The following is a 19,392-nucleotide window of genomic DNA, read 5'->3' as shown; positions in this document are numbered from 1 at the left end:
ATTTGTAGTATATGTATAACCACAGTCAAAAGAACTGCAAAATGTAAATATTAATAAATAAAAGCAAGATGTTTTATAGTAAACCTTTATTTTTCCACATTTTTTTTTTCAATCTTAATTAGTCTAACACATAAAGGACAAATGATTTGAGACACTAGTGTATATATAAATATTTCTATAAATACCCCCACAACCCAGTCAGAAGACGTACAGTGAGGAGAAGGGTGCAAGTTTATAGGGTGCGGAACAAAAAGGGATTAAATACGAATACATCCTACAAAAGGAATGGAAAGAATAAATAACAACAAAGGTATTGGTCTAACAATAGAAACATTGAAACAAGTCACAGAAAAATGAACCGGGAAATTTCTAACTATCGCTTAAAACGGGCGAAATTGATAGAGCCATCTATATCGTCTCAGATGACACGGTGGACTTGATTTACAATGAGAGGAGGTGTAGAAAAATATCTCGGTCTGTATCACATTGTGCTGGATTCATGCACAACAGTGCAGGTCAAAATTAATTTCGTTAGTGTATTATTCACACAATGCTAACTAACACACAACATCGGTCCTAGATGTAGGCAGTGACTTCAAAAAGTTGTGATAACTTCACAGTTAGGGTTCTTAAGCAAATTCTGAACAGGTCAAGCACAGTTTGAATACTGGTATTTCCAAGTGGACTCTTTAGCACATTCTCATTTCTGGATATATCCAAATGGATCCCCAAGCACAGTCTGGGTATTTCCATGTAGATTCCATTGCACTTTCTGAATGAATCCAAATGGATTCCCAAGCACAGGGTTAGGGTTTGAATATTTCTAAGCAGATTCCTCAAAACATCATTGATTGACCCAAATGAATTCCAAGCACAGTTTGGATATTTCCAAGCAAATTCTAGATATATTCATATGAATAATTTAAAGTGGATTCTCAAACAACATGTAATTCTAAACAATGATATGTTAATCCAATAGTTTTGAAGTACATGTACTAGTATGTGTGTGTTACTGCTACTACAGTCAGTTAATGGTTCATGCAAAAACTATGATATATATCAAAGTGGGTGCTCATAAAAATTGGCTATGATACTATTGTTATACTTAATTCTACTAACGTTTACCCTTAACTACACAAACCATTATATTGACCTCATCCATCCAATATTTAATAAAAGGTGTATACAAGGTACATAGCTATAGCGATATTCTTTGTTTACAGCTCAGTTCTCTGAAGCAATAAGTACAGATTTGTAAGATTAATCTCCATATAAGCAATTGTACATTTTAAAAAATGCTTTAATATTAAAAATTTGAATACTGCAGTTAATGAGCATCAAAGCACAATTCAGAAGTATATGAAGAACAACTCAACATACATACAATGCAAAAAGTTGATTTTTTATATGAAAAATAATCCAAACCTCTGTTATATACTTTCTTTTAAAATGATTGGACAATTTGTGGAGTTTAAAGAATATCATATAAATATACAAGCTACATATAGCTTAACAGAAAAAATAATGCATTTAAATTGATTGTACAGTGTATTTGTGGAGTTTAAAGAATATAATAAAATATACATGCTTACATACAGATTAACAGGAAAATAATTTTAAAAAATGCATAAATTGCATAAAACGGAACTTTGATCTTTCACAAAAAAGAATTAAGTAGAATTTATTTTCTTTAACATCGACAGTACAAGAGATTATTCTTGGAATAAGGAGGATAACTATGATTTCAATTCAAGAACAAAGAACTTAAACTCAACTCGAGTCTGAAACTTTGCAAATGGAACTTCTCTCTCTTTTAATTCATTAGTGATTGCTTAACTTAGTTAATTCTCTCTCCATTTTATTCTTGTTTTGAGGGATGGAGTGAAAGGGAGAGAGCTTTAATACACACCATCATTATAACCAGGCACTGTTTGGACAAGCACACATCCTATCACATGAAATAATCACAGACAACCAAGAGCTAGTCAGGACCATCAGGGAGGGGAAGGTCGTCGAAAATACGAAATCTGATTGGACGCTGACAGGCCAATTATATCACTGCTTAAAACAAAAGCACAATTGTCCAACCTTTGTTGAAATCCTTTTCATGTCAGAAAAGAAAATGACTTAATTTTCTCATACTATTGTTCTTTTGGGAGAAAAAAACCAAAACCACTTCTCTTTTACATGCTGTAAGTTAACATTTAAACCCTGCAATTGCTGTTTGTTATTCTATGAAAAAAGCCTAGAAATTCCTCTTTTCAAAAACTTTGATTTCTTTGTTCACAACACAAGGTTAATAATAACTGCTATCAAAATCAATAGCTGATTATTTGATATATTGCTGCCTCTACTAATCCCAAACTTGTCTGCTGATAGATCGAGTTTTTCTCTCTTTACTATGGCCAAGGGATTTAACAGGTTTTAAGACTGTTCCCCTAAAGAAGTGGCGAGCTACCAACAGGACTGTCTTATCACAGGTTTGTTCAGTCAGTTTAAATTAATTCTCTCCAACTTAACACTTTCTACTTTGACATTAAAAAAGAAAAATATATATCAGTCCCGAGTGGAAAAAAACTTCATTAAAAATCAGTTACCAAAATTAACAAGAAAAAATAACATAGGCTACAGGGAGAGTTAGAGAAGATAATTGACTATATTATTGAAGGTGTATATTCTTATGCTATTTGACCAGACTAACTATCAACCCAGCCTATCCTCTCAACTGCTAAGACTAATGCCCGCTGACACAGGAACATGGTGATCACTGACTGCTGTCTTTGGACGGATTCAGCATGGGTACGTGAAGCTGCAGGGGGTCCCTCAGTCGCCGGATGTCGTACTCCAGTTTGGCCGAGGCCTCCTTGAGCTCATTGTACTTGCTGATGTCCACTCCCTCCTTCTTGGCGTTGCCGTGAATGGAGAGTAAATGCTGTCGGTCTTTGACTTCCACAAAGTTATATTCCTACAAAAATATATCGGTATGATATAAGTGAAATATTCAGCTTCATGACTGGAAAAATTATTAGTGGTAGAAAGCAATGTTTAGGGATTTTGTATTATAGGTCTTTCTATAATGAAACACATTGCAAATTTATACTCCTATAAATATATTAGTGTGTATATCAATAAGTGTCCTAACTAGCAAAATATTTGAAAAAGATGGGGAGAAACCAATGCTTAGGAATATTGTACATGGATAACATGGGTATAATTTGATCTTCACTTTTAAAATTTTTATAGAAAAATTGAGTTGTTCCCCTTTTCAATGCAGCAGCATTTGACCTGATACCACCAAAATTCCTGTTACACTAAAAGCAGTATATCGTATAGAAAACTTGTAGGTTCCAATGTTATGATGATTCAAACTTGAATGTTTAAGACAAACATACTTGAATACTTTTACACACGACGAAAAGTAAAATTAAAAGTGTAAATAATGTTGATAATTTACCTGTTTAGTGAGAACAAAATATGCAAACATTGCCATGGTGGTGCCATAGGTCACGAAGTAGGTGACCGGTTCCATGATATCCCAGGAGTAGTCCCACCAAGTCAGGCGGGCCAGGAACCCAAACTGGACCCCCATAGCTGCAAGTCCCGCCCATGACAAGAACGAGGTCCGCCGCTGAGCCACAGCATTCAGCTTGTTCATTTTCTACAATTATCAAATCAGAAATATTACATCTATAACATTACAACATTATAATTCAGGTCCAATATTTGGGATGTACAGGTGAATAAGGATTAACCTTGAGTTGTGTTTCATATACCGGGTACTCAGAGACCCCAGGCTTTCAGGTGTATGGAATACAACATGGGGTTATTCCTTGTGCACCCTTGATTTGACCAGGTTAAAGGTTTCCTATGTTTCTAAATGATATTTAATATTATTCACTGAGTAAGATAAATTTCATGATAAATTATTACACATTGCATTGTATATCACATCAGTTTATTTCACATAAGATATCTATATGTAGATCTGAACACATTGCATTGTAACTTCATTTCACCTGTACGACAGATACCTCAAATACTGGTAGACAAGATCTGAGACAAACATTGGACACACACATTGATCGATCTAAAACCTAATTACTTTTTGTGGTTGATTAGACAGTTTGATGAGGATATTTTGGAGCCTAAAACATGACTGTCTGTAGGGAAATTTCATTACTCTGGTAATCTGCCATTTAATAGAACACCCTGATCAATTACAATGACAGCTATGTACAAGCAGGAAACTGTGTTTGTTTCTTCAACCAATAACATCAAATGTAGTGGCTAATTTAATTTTTTTTTTAATAAAATCATCACCTTTGACCCTGAAAATCATTGAACAGTCTGCTGCATATACCTCTTCCATGGGAGCTAACTCCATCTTCAGGTGTTCTAGTTTCTTAAGGAGTTCTTTCTCTTGCTCTATCTGATGTTGTTCTACATTCATTGATGAGTAGAGGTGGGCGATTAAGTTCTTGGCATCAGACAGCTCCTTCAGGTCCTCACTGGTGGTAGCTTCTGCAAACAATTAGTCACACATCTTATATTTCCATCGTATACAGTGTGCATAATGATTATATGCCATATTTACTCCCTCCAAAACCTCACTATCAAATATTTAGCATCTTTCTTTTTTTTTTTTAATCCTTTAATATTTCATACTACATTTAAACACAGATGTCTTGAATACCATGGATATGTCTAAGTGATTTTGAAGTCCTGACCAATTTTCCCTCAATAACTCAAACCCTGAGATATCTTGAAGTAATAATATCTCCCAGGTTATACTGTATATTTCTTAATTACTTGAAAATATTGAAAGGTACTCATTATCATCTCAAAACCTGTTCACAGGTTTACACATATCTTTATATATGCTGTATCTACAATATATATGTATACACATATTGCATGTCTTGATGATACTAAAACTTGCTGTTAGAGTATGAACATCATTATATAAATTATAGGATGTAAATGAAGATGAATAGACAATGCACATTGACAAATGGACAGTGCCACTTGATATTTTTGCTAGAGGATCCTTTAAAAATTTCACATTAAGATTTCTTTGTATTATGCAAACATTAGCTACATGTATTAAACATGAATTTTTTACAACTGACTTCTTGTAAATATCCATGCATATGTTTCCACTTTAGCAACAAATCAATATTCTAAAACAATAACTCTGAGTGGGGTATATTCTATCAGCAATAAATCAATTCACATGGGTAGATAAACACTGAAGTGGAATTGATAAACGACATACTCTCTGGGAATGACACTTCTCAGTAAGCCATTATTCTCAGGTAGAGTATCAATATTACATGATACTAATATGCTCCCCTTATTGATTCAGAGTCAGCAGTAGTTTTAGGTCATTAGGATCCCCCTCAGAGTTCGACACACCCGCCTACACAAAATGCAGAAAGGGCGACAGCTGGTAAAACACTTCCATAGACTGGAAATTGCTGGCTTTGTTATAAATGCTTTGTTAGCACAAAGTAACTTACTGGCTTTCCTCTGTGTGAATTAAATGTTGCATAGATTATTTCAGTTCCCTAAAGTATTACAAGGTTTGAAATTTTAATGACTTGGAAATATCATGATTACTTTCTTTTTACAATAATTGGGGGAGGGGGGTGTTTGGAAATAGAGTTAAAAAGACGTACAGATAGAAAACTTCAACTAAATTCTAATTTAAAAAAAAAAAAACATTCAAAGTTTATTTCATGTACATATACAAGATTATATTAGAGATTACTCCATCTTCCCAAGTCAAGGGTTTCTGATCTGCACCTCTCCTCATATACGGAGCAGAGCGGACCGAAAACCCTTGGCTAGCGAAGATGAGGTTACTGTTGATCAAACTACTGTATTAATATATTTCATCAATCCTTGCCCAACTAATCAAATTGGGATAGAACATCTAGATCCGCGAAATCAATTTACATTTCAGCAAGAAAAAAAATGAACCTACATATCACTGTCATAGTAAATAAACAGGTAGCAGATAAAAACTGATGCCTCCAGAGGTTTATAGCTGTCACACATTGACATAAACAAACAACAGGGAAAATGGCAGTGGTGGTAGAGAACCACAATTAAGTTCATTTCATCCCCAGCATGATAGAAGAGAGGGTTCCAGGTATATATCTCACATATTGCTGATCAGAGCCTAAAAACATACTGAGAAATATGGATGGATGCCTCAGAAAAGAAAATCTTTGGAGCAGTGACCTGAGATATCCTGAGAGAGATAGCTAGGTCCATGGTGAAAGAAATGTTATTTTAGAAAATGTTAAATTTGTATTTAGGAATCTTATCACAGAAGGAAATGTTTTTTAGCATATTTATTGCTGAATCACTTTCAAGTTCTTGATTAGACGGAAGGTAGAGAAGTAAGCTTTGCATATATAATTACCCTGGTACGTGTATTATAAAAGTGTTACAGATGGTTTTTACTTTGCAGTATATTCAATTCAAACTTTAAATCAATTGTAGCAAATAAGGCTGTCTACTCATTTACTTGATACAGCAAGCAGCTAGGTTCTAAACACTTATTATAAGTATGGTACCTAATGTTTTGGTTTAATTAAATATCAAAAGCAGCTCCTTTCCATGGAAGTAAAGAATAAACAATGCCCCTCTTGTTTGACTGAGGAATCCACCTACATTTGATGACTCCATTCACTGGTATGTGAAAGTTTTATGCAGCATGTCTCACAACATATAAACATGCATGCATTAGGCTTTCAGTCAGAGTCTAGACATACCAGTTGTCAATGAACATCAAATCTGAGAATCCTTTCAAGAGTTGCATGCTTATAAATAAATATTACGTGCAGGGGAATACTGCAATTAATAGGATGAGTTCTCTTTTCTTCAGAATCAAACTCATCAGGTATACTCTCTAAAAAACTGAAATTCTCACAAAACACTAACATTCACTAAAAAAAAATCAGTGCATGACTGAAGGCTGTTTTAACATTACCATATAGGTGTTATGTAAACCTTATAGTCAAATATGCATTTTTCAAGGACCTCATTTATTTCCCTATTCACCTTTTGGTGTCTTGTCTTCATATGGGCGGATTAATCAAATAGTGTCTTTCCTATTCAGGTAAAAGGCTCTCAAGATATCAGTGGAAATTAACCAGGTACATGTGACAAAATCGTGGTCACAATATGTCCAATGCATATTTGCAATGCAGAATGCAATCATAGGGCATATTTATATGATGGTCAATCAGCTTTGATTAAACTTGTAGAGGCACTCTGCTCCTCGACACCTAATATTACATGAAATGGGATAAACTTCCAGCCTCCATTTAAGATTACCGGTACTAGACTCAGCTTTCATTAAAATTAAACATTTGCAATCCTTTTTTCCTATGATATATTTTTCTGGTAGAACTGTATTGGATTATTGAATCAGGGCTTTAATATCAGAGAAATAGCCAATATCTGAGTGGATTTCATTATGTATACGATGTACACCTCCAGGAGCAATCTAATTTTTAGGAAAGCAATTGCGAATCGTGCTTTAGTGCCATAAGAGAACTATGTTGACCAGGCGGAGACACTACAAGTCCAAACAAGCTGCTGTGCTTCGTTAACCAGACAGTGATCACCAGCAGACATCCATGTTTATGGTCAATAATCTGATTCAGATCTGTGCTTTGGGGTCTCAGTCTGTTCCAGAAGATACATCTGAGGGAGCTTAATTAGGGGGCATCAATAACAGCTAATTGCAGCATCCAATAAATCACCGCTCTACACACAAAGATTCTGCCTTGTTAGGTATAAACCTCATACTGAAGAGGAGATTTTGGTTTAACCCTCATATTGAAGAGGAGATTTTGGTCTCATTAACAATCCTAACAGTTTATCACCAGTTAAAATTTCTCTAAGACGTAATCTCCCTTTTGATTTTGAGTCTTGAAAAAATAATGCATTTCTATTTTCGCATGCTTTCTTCATTCGAATATAAAACAATTATTTATAAATGATACCAATGATTATAAGAGACAAATTGAAATGCTGCCCTTTAAACATATCAATCAATCATTATTATCATAATCCATAATCCTCCATAATCATCAGACATGTATTTGATGGATACAAACAGAAATAAGCTGATCGAATCTAATACATGTAATATATGTACCAATTATTGTTGAAAAGCCAATTTCCTCTAAATATCATACATGCTAAATATAATGTTTACATAATTTAGAGGGAACCTCTAGATTGATATTTCTTTAATAAAAGAGTTAGAAATCAAAATATGTGAGATTAATAAAAAAGAACATTTAGACGTACGGAATCCCTCTGGAGCTTTGATATCATACTCTGTGCTGTTAACGACGAGTTTGAAGTTATGCCTCAGTAGGACATCTATGGTTGTGGACCTGGATATCCTTACACCATCTGAAACAAAAGATTATATCTATCAAATATCTATCAAATATTATAAAATTACTACAGTTAAGAAAAGTTACAGTCAGATGGTTAAAAGGTCAAAAGGTCAGGGTCAAAAGGTTGGTCAGTAGTGTTAGACCTTCATATCCTAACACAATCTGAAACAAAAGATTATACCTATCAAATACCGTATCTATAAAATATCATAAAATTACTAGAGTACAGAGAAGTTAAGGTCAAATGATCAAATGGCAAAAGGTCAGGGTCAAAAGATTAGTCAATAGTGGTGGACCATGATATCCATATGCCATCTGAAATAAAATCTGAAACAAAAGATTATACCTATATCATAAAGTAACATACAGGTACATTGCTCAAGGTCAAGGTTCAAAGGTCAGTCATGGCGGAGCTAGATATCCTTACTCCATCTGAAACAAAAGATTACCAGTATATCTATTAAATATCAATAAAATATCACTCATGTGCTACAGTACAAAGAAGTTAAGATCAAAAGGTCTAGGTTAAAAGGTCAGTAAATAGTGGTGGACCAGGATATCCATACTCCATCTGAAACAAAATATTATATCTATAAAATATCATACATTTTCTACTGGTTAAGGTCAAGTGGTAAATGTCAGTCAGTAATGGTGGACCTGAATATCGTTACAACATCTGAAATAAAATTACATATCTTAAAATGGTCAAAAGTTCAAGGTCTAAAGATTGGTCAAATAAAATAATATCTGTGAAACATCAAAAATCTTTCAGCTATAACCTACTGTAAAAGTGGTTATTTACGCTGGTGGTTAAGTACACGTTTTCTATTGTCAGACAATACGCGTGGGTATTAAATATGCGGATACGCGATTTACCACTCTAAAGTGTTTAATATTTTACCATATGCACAAGGGCATTTTACGCGATTTTCAGCTTACCGCGTAACTAGTGTAAATTTCCCCACGTGTAAATAACCACTTTTACAGTAACAAAATATAAAAATAGTTCAACGTCTATCTAGCAGTCTATTTCTGTATTTTAATTAATGATCATCATGGGTGATTAAAGCATACAATACATTTAATATCCTTATACAGGAAATCAGACACCAACATCTTAACTGAAGGTCAACCACTGTTTTTACTTTGTTTCTGCCTAAAGGGGGTTCAATCTCAGACTCCCACTGTCATTTTGATAGATGACAGATAGCAGTAGATATCTGTCAATCATATTTCCATTCAGACAAGTGGAGCTTGTAGTTACATTGGGCTGAGCCATATCTTGACCTACTTGAGATATAATCTACACTGTTAAAATGCTTTCCTGAATTAAGCAGATATTAGTGTCATGTAAAATAACAAATTTTCATTTTTTCTTTATCCAATTGAGACAGGCCTGGCATTTCATTGATAATGAAAATAAACACCTTTCTTTTTATTTTGATTCAGATCTATCAAACTCACTTTGCGATTCATAGAAGCATAACTCACAGCAAAAGTACATGTTAAAAAAATTGTATTCCTCATGAGGCATACATTTTCTTTGATCTTTTTTATGTCAAGAACATGTTGAGGAAGGTATTTTATAATTAACATTTAAAACTAAAGACACACACTAACAGACAATAAGCTTTCTGGAAAAATAAAAAAAATGTTTTGTTGACAAATTTACATCTCCAACCCACTGTAAAAATACCACAATATTGCCTGAGTGCATGTCCTGAACAACTCATAAAAGGAAGGAAGGAAGGAAAACACTCCATAGATTACTATATGAACTCTAGTCATAATTGAGGTGCAATTGGAGGGGAGACAAAGACCATCATAAATTCATCAAACAAATATAGAATACAAACATCACTAACTTTATTGTACTATGTGGTAGGGTATAATTAGTCAACTCCTCTAACTTACCATTGTATATGGTGGGGGAGAAATATCAACCCTTTTAACTTACCATTGTATGTGATGGGGTGGAAATGTCAGCCCCTTTAACTTACCATTGTATGTGGTATGGTAGAAATGACAACCCCTCTAACTTACCATTGTATATGGTGGGGGAGAAATGTCAGCCCCTCTTACCTACCATTGTATGTGATGGGTTGGAAATGTCAAACTCTCTAACATTACCATTGTATCATGGTTGGGTAGAAATGTCAACCCCTCTAACTTACCACTGTATATGGTGGGGGAGAAATGTCAGCCCCTCTTACCTACCCTTGCATGTGGTGGGGGAGAAATGTCAAACTCTCTAACATTACCATTGTATGCGGTGGGATGGAAATGTCAACTCCTCTGACTTACCATTGTATGTGGTGGGGGAGAAATGTCAAACTCTCTAACATTACCATTGTATGCGGTGGGATGGAAATGTCAACTCCTCTGACTTACCATTGTATGTGATGGGGTAAAAATGTCAACTCCTCTTACTTATCATTGCATAAAGTGGGGTAGAAATGTCAACCCCTCTGACTTACCATTGTATATGGTGGGGGAGAAATGTCAGCCCCTTTAACTTACAATTGTATGTGGTGGGGGAGAAATGTCAGCCCCTCTTACCTACCATTGTATGTGGTACGGTAAAAATGTCAACCCCTCTAACTTACCATTGTATGTGGTGGGGAGAAATTTCAACCCCTCTAACTTACCATTATATGTAGTGGGGTAGAAATGCAAACCCCTCTTAATTATCATAATCTGTGGTGGGGTAGAAATGTCAACCCTTCTAACTTACCATTGTATATGGTGGGGGAGAAATGTCAGCCCCTCTTACCTACCATTGTATGTGGTGGGGGAGAAAAGTCAAACTCTCTAACATTACCATTGTATGCGGTGGGGTAGAAATGTCAACTCCTCTGACTTACCATTTTATGTGGGGGAGAAATGTCAGCCCCTTTAACTTACAATTGTATGTGGTGGGGGAGAAATGTCAGCCCCTCTTACCTACCATTGTATGTGGTGGGGGAGAAATGTCAACCCCTCTTACTTATCATTGTATGTGGTGGGGTAAAAATGTCAACCCCTTTAACTTACCATTGTATGTGGTGGGGTAAAAATGTCAACTCTTCTTAATTATTGCATATGGTGAGGTAGAAATGTCAACCCCTCTGACTTGTCATTGCATTCTGTATATGGGGTAAAAATGTCACTCCCTGTTACTAAGTTAAACATTCTAAGTGGTGGAAATTTACCACTCTAACTTCTTTTAAAAATATTCTTCTTTCCTTCTTAATTTCTTATCCTTTATATATGGTAGAATGTCACCCTCTCTTACTTATCCAATAAATTTTACCCCCTTCATTCAACCTCTCATTCTCAGGGTATGCGGGGTAGACCTCGCCCCCTTTGACTTACCATCAGTGTACACAGCTGCCCTGTCAATGCCCCCATCTTCTTGTGTCATGTAATTGAGTAGATCCCCCACTGTCTGAGACACTGGTTTAAGCGTGAATTCACAGTTTTCTCTTCGGGATGGTAAAGGCACTGTAAACACCGAGAGGCCATCTCTGACTTCTACTCGGGCTTCTGAGAAATCTGGAAACATGCATGATAAGTTTATTCACTCTACGCAACAAGCTTTGTTCAATCGTGTCATACTTCTGAAGTTCATAAACAAGATATCTGTGAGCCAATGCTCACTAGTGATACCCCCGCTCTGATGTGAATATGCAAAATAAGCAAAGTCGACATTTAACAGAAAGCTGGCATCCGATTGGTACAGAAATATATCCCACAATATAGCATGCCTAAACAAATAGTGTGTTAAAATTTCAAGCATCTGCGATAAACAGTTGCTGAGAAATCTTTGAGGAAAATTTGTTTGAAAATTTTGGCTAAAATAAACAAAGTACTCATTTAACAGGAAGTTGACGTCTGATTGGTACAAAAATACATCCTACGATACGGCATGCCTTAACAAACACTGTGTAAAAATTTCAAGCATCTGCGATAAATAGCTGCTGAGAAATCTTTGACGAAAATTTGTTTGAAAATTTTGGCTAAAAATAAACAAAGTCATCATTTCACAGGAAGTTGATGCCGATTGGTACAAAAATATATCCCACAATATGGCATGCCTATACAAATAGTGTGTTAAAATTTCAAGCATCTGCGATAAATAGTTGCTGAGAAATCTTTGACGGAAATTTGTTTGAAAATTTTGGCTAAAAATAAACAAAGTCGTCATTTAACAGGAAGTTGACGCCAATGTACAAAAATATATCCCACGATATGGCATGCCTATACAAATATTGTGTATAAATTTCAAGCATCTGCAATAAATATTTGCTGAGAAATCTTTGACGAAAATTTGTTTGAAAATTTTGGTTAAAAAATAAGCAAAGTCGTCATTTAACAGGAAGTTGACGTCTGATTGGTACAAAAATATATCCCACGATATGGCATGCCTATACAAATACTGTGTAAAAATTTCAAGCATCTGCGATAAACAGTTGCTGAAAATTCTTTGATGAAAATTTGTTTGAAAATTTTGGTTAAAAAATAAGCAAAGTCGTCATTTAACAGGAAGTTGACGCCAATGTACAAAAATATATCCCACGATATGGCATGCCTATACAAATATTGTGTATAAATTTCAAGCATCTGCAATAAATATTTGCTGAGAAATCTTTGACGAAAATTTGTTTGAAAATTTTGGTTAAAAAATAAGCAAAGTCGTCATTTAACAGGAAGTTGACGTCTGATTGGTACAAAAATATATCCCACGATATGGCATGCCTATACAAATACTGTGTAAAAATTTCAAGCATCTGCGATAAACAGTTGCTGAAAATTCTTTGATGAAAATTTGTTTGAAAATTTTGGTTAAAAAATAAGCAAAGTCGTCATTTAACAGGAAGTTGGCGTCCGATTGGTACAAAAATATATCCCACGATATGGCATGCCTTAACAAACACTGTGTTAAAATTTCAAGCATCTGCAAATATAGTTGCTGAGATAAATGCGACAGAAATTTTTGTTACGGACGGACGGACAGACAGACGGACGGACGGACGGACAGACAGACAGACACACAAGGGTAAAACAGTATACCCCCTCTCCTTCGGAGCAGGGGGTATAATAAAAAAGACATTGTACCATATATATGTATTATGCTTCAATAAATGCTAAGCAAGAATACCATGAGAACTGCTTTCCCTTTGACAATTACCCAGTAATGCATAAATTAGATACAGAACTATGTGGAAAGGGCAATTATGTGTTTTAATTGAAAACAAGGATATAAAACATTTAGGATCTGATAATATTACTATACTTTTCCCCCCTGAGAATTTACTCAATCAATTTTGTTTCCCACTACAAATCTGCTGTTGTCATTCCATTTCTACTGATGACTGATCTTTGAGTGTTTATTTGATATAAGCAGACAATCAGCATAAGTCTTGAGCAGGATTCGTCCTGGAATTATTTATTTTTTACCCTTCCTAACAAAGAAAAGATTCATTGTAAATTTTTGACTATTCACCAGATTATTCATAAGGCTGCTGATCTTTGGCAATATACAGCCAGACAATGTATTTTGGACATTTGATTAATGACAGTCCAGCATGAATTGTCTGAACCCTACAGTCCAACTTGATTATTATGATTACCTACCATTTCCTTAAACAGAGACACAAAATTTAATTACTGTGTACCCATAAAAAAAAGACAGTTTTTTTGAAAACCATTACCTAAGCTCGGCAATACATGTATTTGATTGAATCTGCAAGGACTAAATTTACTCACAGTTAAATATGAAATGATAAGTCCCTGAATTACTACTCCTATCTGAAAGATTTCCATTATGATAAAGCTCCACAAGGTTGTGAATGTCAAAAAAGAGGCAATCAAATCTTTCAAGTAACCCATTCTGTATGTATGTATGTATGTATGTATGTATGGTTAACCATTTCATTGCTACAGAATCATTGCTGGCCAAACTAATACCTGGCTGCCAGACTTATGTATGTATGGAGATATCATTCTTGACAGAGTAACCCCCCAGCCAGTACACCCCAGGATCAGATTAGAGTGTAGGTGTTAAGAAGAGCCACATCTGTCACCTTGTGTCACACCTGGAGTCTGTAGGAACACAGCCAACTGGTCCAATTGTCTGAGCAGTAACTTATGAAAGTATCCGTTAATCAGATTAAGATGTCATAGACACTTCATATAAACAATACATTAAAATAGCACATATTCTGTTGTAGAATTTGACAATTAAAACCCCTTTTTATGTCAATGTTTAATGAGCATAAGTTTCAATAAACTCTAGAAGTAAACTCCCCATCCCTCTCTCCCTGAGAGTTTTTTAAAACTTTAGCTTATAGAGAATAGAAAATTTTTAAGTACAGCTGCCACTAAAATTCAAAAATCTACAAAGAGCCACTAAGTCACCCTAAAGAAAAAATGTTTTTTGCTATGTCAGAAGCCGTCAGTAAAAAAAATTTATCAAATAAAGATATATCAGTCATTGGAAACCCATCTGGTTCACTTCAATTCTAAAAGAATTACTCTTGTGACTCAAATTGAATAATACAATAATCTTAGTGCCAGTAGGCTGTACATATATATTTATCTAGCAATTAACTTTGTTTTCTGTAATTTTTCCTTTCAAAAATGTTCTTTCATCTATTCAATTTCTTTTCCATATCTAGCTCCAGCCATCCCTAAAAATTCTAGTCTATGAAGTGCATGTGTATATTCAATTTGATCCTAAATGAAGTTGGTATCATTCTTGAAAAATACCAGTACATCTCTCTCTCTCTCTCTCTCTCTCTCTCTCTCTCTCTCTCTCTCTCTCTCTCTCTCTCTCTCTCTCTCTCAAACCCACAAGATTTTTTTTTCATGTTTCTTCAATAAACCCTAAATTTTATTGATCCAACATCTAAAAAAAAAATGTCAATGAATTACTAAATAACCAACATTTCTGTTAGATGACAAAACTGGGAATGAAAATTGCAACAGTTCAAAGGCACCAACCAACACTGCAATCATTACCACTGAATATGTCTGTTGCTTTAACCATCATAATAATATCATTAAAGACAAAAAAGGGACCTCTGGAGACTAACAAAAAAACCTATAGATCCTGAGCATCGTATTACCACTGGCAGAATTCTAGTCAATAATAGTACCGAGTCATTACCACAAAACTGTTGGTATTAAAATGAATTACGATGGAAACCAACCTCCAACACGGCCTCTTTTACTTGTAGCAGTCATTTTATAGCTTCTTTTGTACATGTATCTTATGAAACCTAAAATTCCATCTACAAGTGTAGAGACTGTTCACCATAAATCTTTGCAATAACTATAAAATTTGTGATCTGGAGAATTCAATTGCTTTTGTCGACCATTTTCATTTATCTTTTAATTTCAGTTTGCACTTTCCCACTGACAAAATGCGCTACTAATCAATTCCTGATGACAGATAATTGACAATTTTTGTAACTTTTAAGTCCTTTAATGATAAAATGACAACAATAAAACAGCACTCAAGTGCATGATAACAACTAACCAATGAAGCCTGAAGGCCACTCAGTGTAGGAACACTATTCGTATCAACTCAGTATTGGAATTTTTTTCCTCTGAATTTGTTTGCTGGTTTTGAATAATTGTTAAAATATTCACCCATATTTTCACATGAACTTTAGAGAGTAAATATGTCGTTTTTTCTTAAATATGTGATTGTTCATGCATACATGTACTGCTACTCATAGAGTACTACTTAATACATGTACACACACTGATTTACTCCCAATGGTTGTACAAGCATGTACATGTAGATGCATACCCAGTTTAATCATTGTACCATATTCAGTGAAATGCACCAAACATCACACCTGTCTGTGTCAGTCTGGACAGATTTAGAAAATAGTTAAATGTAAATAGAGCTTATACATACAAATTACCTACATGCAGTACTCAAATAAGATATCCTTTTTCATGCCAATGGCTTAAAAATCTATTTGTATGTCCTGTCATAGAAGCAATTTGTACCTTCTAAATGCATACTGTGCAAATCAAACATTTATAAATATGCATTATTCATAACCCAAAAGCATCAGAAATTTAAAGCAACCTATTTGACGCTGAAGAGAAATATCAAGGGAAATATGAAATTTGATTTTTCAGAGCTTCCACAATGAGACTTCGGGTCACCGCAATAATAATATCATTGTATGATTCACATCGTAGCTGATACTGACTACCATAGAATATGCTTATCTGTCAATACTAATATGCAAATGAATATGCTTGGAATGGGAAACCATCACTGGCATAGTTAGAATTTGTGCCAAACTACATGTGTGTATGTTAATTATCTGGCCCAGTGTCTGCTGAGCACTAAGATAAAAAAGAATAACACATTGCATTTATGGGTATACTGAGAGATGCATATTGATAGATATAGATTTAAAACACAATTACCTTTGGTAAGTGAGGAATAAAAACTACATGGACATATCAGGGGTTTAATCTGAAAAATAAAATGAAAACTGATGTATTCATTATTTTTTTGAAATGTTCAAACTGTAAATATGCATACTTACTGGTAATTTTGACTATTTCTTGCTGCTTCAGATAAACACACAATACATACAATACATGTAATCTACAGATTGACAAATGCACTTGAAAATGACACTTCATATCCTTATGACTATGATAGCATTAAATTTAGTGTAATAATTTGTCTAACTTGAGGTATACAGTTAAATATATTAAAAGGTTGATTTTTGAGAATAGTACAGGTATATGCAATTGGCTGAACCTATGTATAAAAATTATGATGACATTTGTTTAAACTCTGTTATTCATTTTACATGGCAAGGTACTACCACATTGCTGTAAAACATAAGTTACTCTGGAGTAAATGTACTTCCACTTCAAATATCCCCATCTTCATTTTTTTATGATTTCCTAAACAATTACCGGTAAGAGTGAAATTTTTTTTAAAAATCTAATGGTATGAGGAAGTTTGAGATATTTCCATTTTTTCATTATTTTGGCATTTATATCCAAGTACACAAGGACACATAAAGATGTACAGCAAAATCTGTGTGTACATCATTACATAATACACACTGGAAGCAATATATTGTTCTGAGCACCAGTATAATAATTACCACTACAGAACATTAACAATGCAGCAAAAAGGGTCTTATATCTTAACCTCATGCTAATGAAATCCAGACAGCTGTCATTAACTCATGTTTAAAAACTGGGAGCATCTTATACTCTGTGTACATGTATTACAAGCAGTGTATTTCTGCTACATCATTCTCGTTTCAATTCCCTTGTAAATCTTCACTGGTTTGAAAGTAAACTAGAAATCACTCAGCTGATACACAATCATCTGTGTACTGTTCACTTGAATAAGTTCCTTTTTGTGTCAGTGTGTGCAAGATATGGCTGAGGAAATTTAAATCCCATGGATTTGTAGTAGGAGGTGTGGGAGGCAGCAAGCTTTTCTCTTGCAAGGTTACGCATATATGGTGTCAAGTCAACATTACATGTACATGTAATATGTTAGGTCATATACTAAAGCTTACACTTGTGTTCCAGAAAATCTTATTATTAAATGATTATGTGGCTTTACCTAGCATTTCAATGGTCTAGACATTTAATTTAAAAAGATTGTCTTATCATAAAATCAAAACAGTGTGTGACACTATTTCAAGTTTACACAGTTGTACAGCATTTTAATGGCATATTTTGTTACCATAACCTTTAAAAATTGTGAGGGTGGACCCTGAAAAATCAGATACCTGGCAATACTTTGTTCATGAGTTGACTGATCCTAAGCAGCTAATAAATGGATTTGTTTTTTCTTGCATGATTTCACTGTTCTGTTCTATAATACAGTAATAAAGTGCATGAAGTAAAGTTTCAACGCTGCATATTCAATCACAGATATACATGTATTTATTGATTATTTTAGTTTACATGCACATAATTTGAATGGCTTTGCATATGGTATGAACATCTATAAGTATCAAGCATATTAGGCATTTCTACATATATAAAATACTTTACTACAGACTTTTACAAAACTATCATAAATCAGACGAAGTTTTTCTAAATTTCATATTAATTCAAATTTCAAAAAAGTTTATCTCTGCATCAGATTCAGAAGTAAAAAAAACTTAATTTGAATTGCCAACACTGAAATTTATACTTCAAAGACTATCAGCATTCTTAATTATCTCATTATTTTCATGATCCATTCTAATTTATCTTTTAGGTTAAAAATACTAAGATTTATTCTATAAAAGAAGAAGGATGTTTTTAAAAATTACTCATTTTCTTTTAAGAGTACATGTAGCTTTAGGTAAATAATTATTTAAACACAATTTCATGCTATAAAAGATACAAAATAATTATTTGCAGCAATTTTACAAAATGACTTAGAAGTCTTAGAGATTAAAGGAGTGGGGTTTTTTTCATTACGATTTACAACAGTCGCAATCAGGAAGAGAAATCGCACGTAATCGCTTTTAAAATCCACTTCATTTAATTTCCCTTGATAGCATATATATTCTTCCTGTTTCCATCAAAAACTAAGAAATTTTTTTTACTAAACAACAACTTATATAATCGGTAATGTGACATAATGTGACAAAACAATCTATCAACGTTCACTTAGGCTTTGCCAATGAGTTCATATAGGACACTTCAGGTGCCCCGACCTGACACAAACTGTGTACCAATGGGATTTTGCAATGTTAACAATCAAAGAATCCGTGAACAAGATTGTGTTTTCATGAATAAAAACTACTTGAAAGGTCAATAAAATACTAACTTGTTGTTTTCGGAGTAGGTTCCTTCTCAACACACCGTGCACTTGCTGGTAAAAGTCCTGCCTAACAACACACAGAAGTCTAGCGGAAGCCATCTTCTGTCCTGCAAACCACTCGTACAAGAATCCCACGCCCGATGTAAAATCCTTCCAAACACA

General features: G+C 34.2%; 1 protein-coding gene across 1 annotated transcript; it reads right to left on the bottom strand.

Annotated features, from left to right (window-relative positions):
- Positions 1 to 71: 71 nt before the first annotated feature.
- Positions 72 to 19,371, bottom strand: LOC128166833 (calcium uniporter protein, mitochondrial-like). The gene is made up of 7 exons (XM_052832239.1): positions 19,237 to 19,371; positions 16,863 to 16,911; positions 11,781 to 11,960; positions 8,332 to 8,439; positions 4,361 to 4,521; positions 3,455 to 3,658; positions 72 to 2,965 (listed from the first exon to the last, which is right to left on the bottom strand). Exons 1-7 carry the CDS (start codon positions 19,327 to 19,329, stop codon positions 2,765 to 2,767), a joined length of 996 nt encoding a protein of 331 aa, XP_052688199.1. The 5' UTR covers positions 19,330 to 19,371; the 3' UTR covers positions 72 to 2,764.
- Between the last annotated feature and the right edge of the window lie 21 nt (positions 19,372 to 19,392).

The sequence above is a fragment of the Crassostrea angulata genome, chromosome 10, assembly GCF_025612915.1.
Source record: "Crassostrea angulata isolate pt1a10 chromosome 10, ASM2561291v2, whole genome shotgun sequence".
NCBI lineage: Eukaryota > Metazoa > Mollusca > Bivalvia > Ostreida > Ostreidae > Magallana > Magallana angulata.
This window is presented reverse-complemented; position numbering and strand designations above follow the sequence as displayed.

Coding starts and splice junctions, on each gene's coding strand:
- LOC128166833 (XM_052832239.1), bottom strand. CDS start 19,329: ATGGCTTCCGCTAGACTTCTGTGTGTTGTTAGGCAGGACTTTTACCAG. Junction 8,440..11,780: donor GGCAGCTGTGTACACTGATG/GTAAGTCAAAGG, acceptor CTTTTGTTTCAG/ATGGTGTAAGGATATCCAGG. Junction 2,966..3,454: donor ATTTTGTTCTCACTAAACAG/GTAAATTATCAA, acceptor ATATTTTTGTAG/GAATATAACTTTGTGGAAGT.